The following is an 8,227-nucleotide window of genomic DNA, read 5'->3' as shown; positions in this document are numbered from 1 at the left end:
GATAGGGTTCGGTTGCTTTTTTAGCTGTATTGTGTATGCCGATAGCTTTCAAGTGTTTTCAGCGTTGTTGTTGTGCAGTCAAATTTGACGTTAGCGAGCTCGCAATAGGTAGCCTAATTCTTACGTGATTCCGAATTACAACTCGCCGAATATAATTCTGATATAATATACTAAATGTGCTATTCATTCATTGTAGGATTCTTTTAGCATTATGTTTGTATCTTAGAACCTCTTATAGTGGCCATTTTATTACATACTGACAGCTCAAATTTAAAGGCAGGTCCTTATCAAAATGGCTGCCTTGGAATTAATTGCTAGTCTTATTTCCAGTCAGAGTGTGAAACTGCTGTACCCCGAATATTGTCGTCTTTAATTATAGAGTTACTAATGACGATAGGGTTCGTTTGCTTTTTTAGCTGTATTGTGTATGCCGATAGCTTTCAAGTGTTTTCAGCGTTGTTGTTGTTGTGCAGTCAAATTTGACGTTAGCGAGCTCGCAATAGGTAGCCTAATTCTTACGTGATTCCGAATTACAACTCGCCGAATATAATTCTGATATAATATACTAAATGTGCTATTCATTCATTGTAGGATTCTTTTAGCATTATGTTTGTATCTTAGAACCTCTTACAGTGGCCATTTTATTACATACTGACAGCTCAAATTCAAAGGCAGGTCCTTATCAAAATGGCTGCCTTGGAATTGCTAGTCTTATTTCCAGTCAGATGCTTCATGGAAGATAAGATTGTAAACATTGTGTAATAAATGCCGACATTGTGAATAATTAAACATTTTCTGTCTCTCCGTATATGTGTCACCAGACATTCGAGGCAACAGTTTCATCACCTGATTTTATTTAACAAAGGTGAAATTTAACCTGTATGGAAGGATGCTATATATATGTGTGTGTGTGTGTTGTTTGAGAGCATTTGTTATGAAAGTAAAATATTCTACTGCTTCTGTGCTTAGAAATTGCAAGACGTGAGCTCATTGCTGTACTCCCAGGGTTTCAATCTTCATTGTGTGCAACCAATGCACATCCTATTGTAGGCTATCAACCTTTCAAAATGCTTCAGGGCTTTATTTGCACATCCAATGTTTGTTATTTTCTGCAGTAATATGCCTTGTAAATCAATTCCATAAACATTTTCATAATTATGGCTTGTGGATACAAAACAGACATTGCTACAGACTTTTTATGACAAAGAAAATACTAAATTGATTCATCTGTTCTAATTGTCCCTGAAAGAAACAAGTTGAAATTTCACGTAATCAACAAAGAGACGACATTCGGTTGCACACATACAACATACATCCTATGACATCATTTATAAACGCATTGTGATGTCTCTGCAACAAGTAATGGCATTTGCAGGCTTAGAACAATTACTATGTGACATCACATTGAGACATTTTTGAAGGCACTCCTTATCATTAGGAATGCATGAAGAATTGGCAAACAATGTGGCTTTAATGTTTGTGCTTCTATTTTCTACTCCTAATTTCAAAAGAATTTCATGAGAAAGATATCTAAAACAAGTTAACACTAAAACCACAGAGGAAAAAAAAAATCACCATCGTAATCATAATATAACCATAACAACAAGAAGAAATTTCACCAATAACCATAATATTAACTGTCATAGTAATGACAATAACAAACACCAATGTATTACAGAGCTGTTAGGAAGATTGTCTTTAAGTTGTATTCATAATTCATTAAGATACACACTAGTTCCAGTGAAAAGTTAAATGAATGTGTTACCACCAATCCTCCTGATGCTGATGTGATATAAACTACTCCTTAACACTTTTACTGGGAGGCATATATATTCAAATAGTCTGTAACTTCTAACGTTCAATTTAATTACACTGAAAATTAACCAAGGAGTATAAAGTCAATGACAAAAAATTACCACTTGGTGGTTTTACAATGTAAATTGTTTAGTTTTCATTGGTAAAATGAGCTCCTGACACCTGTCCTATTTCTCAGAGATCAGAACCATACAGTAAATGATATCTGGCTTGTTTGCGAACAATCTCACATTTATATTTTTCCTTGTAATATTTACTTACTACATTAATATATTTTTGTAAAATGAGATTATCACTGAATAATGAGTAAGCTGTGGGTAACATCTGTACCACTAACGCATGTGTGTTGTATAGCCCTTAATATTGATGAGCGTTATTGGTTATGAAGATATCAGGTATGACGTGTTGTGTTCATATCTCAGTAACAGCAGATTGAAAAATACACGTTAGCTGTTTTGGCATGCCCATATCCTCGGACTGTTCGCAGAGTCTCAGTTTTAACAGCATATACACATGGCTTCAATATGGAGATTCAAAAAGCAGTCCAGGAGGTTTGTTTTTATGCAAATGTCAACCCACACCTGAGCGAGATAATGATACTGCTATGTTATGCACTAATTTTATGCCAGAATATCATAACATAGAAATACTTTGATGAGTGCTCTTACTCTTGAGCCATTTTCTTCAACTCAGATCCATATTTAATAGCTTAAGGTGAACCGTTTGTCTACACAGTATACCTAAGAGAAGCATAAATGGGTAAGTACCCAGCATTACAGGAATCTAATGTATTATTCTTGTGCTTTTGGTAGTCCAGCGTCCCTTATGATGAATCTCTCTTACAAATCCAAGCACTTGGACATTGTAGAAAGTGGTGGCTCAGAATCCAAACAAAGTGCCATTGATCATTAATGAGTCTTTTTAAATGGAGAAAAAAAGATGATTGTCAGACATTTCTCTTGGTTTTCATCTGGGCTTTTCTGCCCAATTGTGTCCCAGAATGGCTTTCATCGATATTTCAAAGCGATCTCCAGTTATGTACTGAAGGGCAGACTTGAGAATTTAAACCTTGTGTACTATTTTCAGGATTCCCAAAAAAAAAAAAAAAATGTGAACAGACACTCACTTATCAATCACATCTTATTCAGTGTAAGATGCGGGTGAAACAATGGTAAGGCTTGCTTTCTCTGTCTTGCAGTATTCAAAATGAGTTAATCAGATTCTTAAAAGTTTATGGATATGCTCCTCAAATTGTTCCATCTTCATTCATTTTGACATTGTGAAAACCCTGACACACTTCCTCATTATGTTGAAGTGGATTAGGGTTTAAAAAAAGAGATAAGATCCAACATTACGTTAGTCCATCTTTAAGTAGCTTTACAATTCATCAGTTGGGATAAGCGCTCAACTCATATTCAACTGGTTCCTTTTAATGCAGACGTTAATTATTATATTAGTCTCCCAGTAGTTCCATCATAGTTATAAGATGAAAGCCGTTCTCTGAAATATATTTCTCCATAGCAGCTATATCTGTAATGTTTAACAATGTAAAATATCTGAGGATAAAAACATGACAAAGATATGAAAAATATCTCATCTGTCACATCATGTGGAATTTATATTACACTCTATTGATCTTCTATGCAGTATGTTTATAGGCAAACTTTACGCAAATAAATAGTTGTATATGGCAGCTTTGATCATAATTATAGCGGCAATTTCATGAACATAAAAAGCACGACAACTTTGAAGCTCTATCAAACCTGACTTAAAACTCTTATCTAATCTTATCTTGTGAATTTGCCACTATATACAACATATATCTGTAAAAATATGGTGCCACTTCGCTGTCTGCCTAGTTTCTCCCACTTCGTGGCCCCCTACTTCAAAATCTGTTTCTCTTATTCCTTTACCATCCTCCTACTACTTTTCTCTCTTCTCTCTGTATTTCTCTCCCTCTTCCGCCCACTCTCTCTCTCCCACAGTCCCTCTACCATCCTCCAACTCTTCACACAGTCTATCACTCACCCATCTTTTCCATTCCCTTTTTACCCTTTCCAGCCTCTTGCTCACACAGTAACCTCATTCTTGCTTCCTGTTCTAACCCCTTGGTTCGATGCCACTCCTCCTCCACTTCCCCCTCCACCAGGGATGAAGTGAAGTTGTTCAATGGTATTTTGCCTTTTAGCTGCAAATGCTAGCCTCCTGGCACTGTGTCCCCCAAGAGTCCCTGTTCCCATGACAACTCCTGTTCCTGGCATGTCACCCCATCCCACTCCTCCGACCCCGCCTCCTCCCAGGTGACATGACATCGCCGCCGAATTCCGCTCCTGCTCTCGCCCCGAGGTCGGGTGCGAGTTCATCTTGATCATGTGGTGGCGGTCGAGTGACGGTGTGGCGCAAACATTCTGCTGTGATTGAGCTTTCTGGTGGCTAACACGGGGCAGGGTGGGTACCATTCCACCTCCCCCTCCGGCTGTGTAGTCGCCCATTCCCATACCCATCCTGCTTCCGTCGTACTCAACCCCGCCTACCTCCTCCTCTAGATGGTCTGGGGACATCAGCTGCCTCTCCTTGGACTTCTTCAGGGTGTTCGTATTGGAATTCTTTGATGAAGTGGCCATGGCTTTGTAGTATTGGTGCTGCTGGTTCTTCGACATCCTTGATAAGGTGTTGCCATCACAGAGGGCGAGGAGCTGGTCTGTTGATTTGACACGACGTGGCGGTTTGGAAAGCGTATCGTAGTTGTGGTTTTGCTTCGACTCCGGTGGATCCAGAGGGTAAGGATTCGGGGTGTGGCTTGGGGCAGACTGTGGATGAGGTATTCGAGGACGATTAGCACGATTGGGAAGCGTGCCTCTTCCTCCCAGCGTGTAGTCGCCACCCCAGGGAAGGTGATGCTGGGAGGAATGAAAGGAGGGAGGGGCGTTGTTGGGCCTCCGTTTGGTGGTACAGTAACCCGAATATTCCTCCAATCCTCCTTTCTCTGTAGGTGGAGTAAAATATGTTTGAAAAGATGAGAAAATTGGGCGAGAAGAATAAACCAATTAGGGATGCACAGATATTAAAAATCTGCCCAATATGAAAGTTTTAATATTTTTATTGACATTTTTTTTTTTTTTTGGAAAAATACAATCAATGTATAAAAGATAATTAATTTTTCATGGTATGGTTAACAACCAACCAAATCCAAATTCTGTTCAATACCAATAAGACTTTGTTTCTTTGTTTTCTTGTTTCTATCTATCTATCTATCTATCTATCTATCTATTTATGGCCAATGAATAAAAATTTAATTGCCGAAATTACAACTTGATACAATCTGGTCTAAATATATTAACAATAATACACTAAAAACTAAAAAGCAATAATTTTAAAATGAATTTAGACATCACAACATTATAATATACAGTATGAAAATTACTATTAATTTTGGGATTTACTTATAATTACATGTAATTATTGCACGCATTATCTAGATGGAAAATTAGTATATTACCAATACAGATTAACAATCTGTATTGGTCATAACCAATATGGTACCAATATACTGTGCATCCCTAATAAATGTGGATGCACAACTAAAAATGTTTCCAAGCTTTGAGCTACAAGCTCAATCACAATCTACTTAACGCTTAAAAATAAATTCTTCAACCATAAATGAACTTTTCCACGACATTCTAATTTATTGAGATGCACCTGTATGTGTTTAATGCTTGATTTCATTAATATAATGCTTGATTTTGTTCATGTCTAAAAAATGTATTTCATTAATATATCAATATTAATACTATCCAATCCTGTTTTATCCTCAAACCTAAGCCATTTCATCTTTTGGCTGATTAAGTCTGAGTCATTGTATCAGCCTGTATAACCTTCGCCTGTGCAGAACTTTCTTGTCCCCCAACTGTAGCTCACACTTCCCAGGAGGTTTGATGTCTAGCTGAGAGAGAGGCCTTAAGGCTGTATACGTCTGTACAAGATTGTGAGTGCTTTGCACTGGTTTGCCCTCATTAAAATGACCTTCACAAACATTTATATCTCCCAAGTGTTCCAGTGAAACACTAACACTGCTTTAAATAAAAACCCAAGCGTACAGATATTTTTACGCAACGCTCTGAGCTCCGCATGAGACTTATGTCCTCATCACCAAGCAGGTAATTTCTCCTTCAAAATACAACAGTACTAAATATCACACTGTTTTTGATATCCGTCCATCTTTTTCTCCTTGATGCTTATAAATTTGCTTTATGCCTTTGAAATGATGTGGTCTATAATAAGAAAGCAATCATGCCAACCTTTTATGTAATTCCTACAAAACATAATTTCCTTAAGATTAGAATCTTCCTCTCCACTAGCAATAAAGCACTCACCCAGACGCTTGAGAGATGAGTATCTGTTGATCTCAGGCTTCACGGCGGCTTCATACGAGGGCGGCAGCTGAGCCAGGTTATGTAGAGAGTGATGGAAGGACGGCTGGGGCTTCATGGCATTAGTATGTTTACTGGGCTTCAATGTGCCACCAGTGGCCAGCTGCATGTTGTTCATACGTGGTGCATGCTCTTTAAACACACAATGATGGACGTTGAGGTTATTTCAAACTCTACAGAATAAACAACTGTAGAACTTTGGGTTTTACCTACCAATGGTGGCTGTATGTTTGGGACTGGAGCCTGTTGTATGGATGAAGTTATGCTGTAGATTCCCCACTGTGAAACAGAACAGAGGCATGTGTGTTTTAGAGATTTCTGCCTTCATGTCTTTGTAAATTCATACTAAATGTAATTTATTACAAAGTATATTTATTCATCTTCTACTGTAAATGTTGCCTTATTAAGCTTTTTTTTTTTTTTGCTCCACAATGTGTTGAAAATTTTACACCGTCTGTTCATTCTAATGCCATCATATACAGCTCTGTGCTAAATAATTCATAAATGCCCTTTCATCATTTGGCTATTGCTTTTTCCCTGTGTTTCTTCCTTGTCCTGAATTTACACAGTTGGCCGTTCACAAGATTCAAGCTGATATGGAAACATGAAAGGAACTCTGCATGACATATAATGCAACAATACCAGCCAACTGCAACCTGGTCCACGAGGATAACATTAGTTTACATTTAAAAAAACATTTAATATTCATGAATATTTGACCCAGGACACTTTGTTTCAAGTTATAGCTGTTGACATGCGATTAATGGGCTTTTTGTATCAGTGTTGGATAAATAATGGATAAAGGAACAGACAATTCTTTTTCAACACATTTAGTGGATGGTTATGTTTGACTTTTCATCTGAACATTACAAGTTTTGGGGTTAATGTATTTCACTTTTGTCACTGGATTATAGTGACCTGTGAATTTAAGTTTCTATGTCTTTTTGTTAATGGGAGATTTGTGGACACACAAAATCATTATTATGATTTGATAACAAATATTAATTTTCATTTTTACTTTGAAGTGAAAAGTTAAAGTGAGATGCCCCCCTCAGAAATGGGGCAGAGGGTCCCCAGTGGCATGTTGCTGCTTCTACAATAATTGTATTTTTTAATTTAATAATTATTATTCATGAACTTATTATTTAATAATATCATAAATTAGATGTGCATTTCAAATATCTTCATTATTCATCATAATATATAGGTTAATTAAACTGAATAATTCTATCTGAATTCTAGTGTAATTCAAATCTCTTCAACAGGGATTCTTTTATCTGATTTGTAGGTCATTATTCACTACTTTTTGTCACTCAAAATGCATAAATGTACATAGAATATTTAATTTAGCATTTGTATTTTTTCAAAAACAAACAAACAAACACATTAAAAAACAGCCCAAGGGAGGAGTTCATTTCACCTCAGGAGCGAGGCAAGATGGTCCCCTTTCATGATTGTCAATTTCGTGCTAACAATTAATGTTTCCATTAATTTCCCTTATTAATATATTATAATACATTATTATTAATAATATTCCCTTAATAATAATATTTTAAATATTAATAAAATCTTAAAGGGGTCATATGATGTTGCTAAAAAGAACATTATTTTGTGTATTTGGTGTAATGAAATGTGTTTATGCAGTTTAAGGTTAAAAAAACACATTATTTTCCACATACTGTACATTATTTTTTCTCCTCTATGCCCAGCCTTTCTGAAATGCGTCGATTTTTACAAAGCTCAGCGTTCTGAAAAGCGAGGTGTGCTCTGATTGGTCAGCTATTCAGTGCGTTGTGATTTCTGAATGCCTCAAGCGTGTGACGGAAATGTTACGCCCCTTACCATATTGTGATGCCCTGTCCGGCCGGAGCGACGAGACAAAAACATTAAAACCCATTATAAACGAGGCATTTGTTGCATCCAGTGGGGACATAATTACGGATTATAATGACTTATACTGTCTTTTTACGCGTTGCGTTGCA

The 8,227-nt window shown here is 36.8% G+C and overlaps 1 protein-coding gene across 1 annotated transcript in view; it reads right to left on the bottom strand.

The window, feature by feature from the left end:
• The window catches only part of LOC107673009 (protein shisa-7-like), a 29,928-nt gene that overhangs the window by 7,802 nt on the left and 13,899 nt on the right, over positions 1-8,227 (bottom strand). The window contains exons 4-6 of the mRNA XM_016466410.1: positions 6,459-6,524; positions 6,189-6,377; positions 2,983-4,801 (exon numbers count right to left, since the gene is read on the bottom strand). Coding sequence (XP_016321896.1) covers positions 3,885-4,801; positions 6,189-6,377; positions 6,459-6,524 — 1,172 coding nt within the window. The 3' untranslated portion in view covers positions 2,983-3,884. The remainder of the gene's footprint in view (positions 1-2,982; positions 4,802-6,188; positions 6,378-6,458; positions 6,525-8,227) is intronic.

The sequence above is a fragment of the Sinocyclocheilus anshuiensis genome, unplaced genomic scaffold (assembly GCF_001515605.1).
Source record: "Sinocyclocheilus anshuiensis isolate Anshui unplaced genomic scaffold, SAMN03320099.WGS_v1.1 scaffold248, whole genome shotgun sequence".
NCBI classification, from domain to species: Eukaryota; Metazoa; Chordata; class Actinopteri; order Cypriniformes; family Cyprinidae; genus Sinocyclocheilus; species Sinocyclocheilus anshuiensis.
This window is presented reverse-complemented; position numbering and strand designations above follow the sequence as displayed.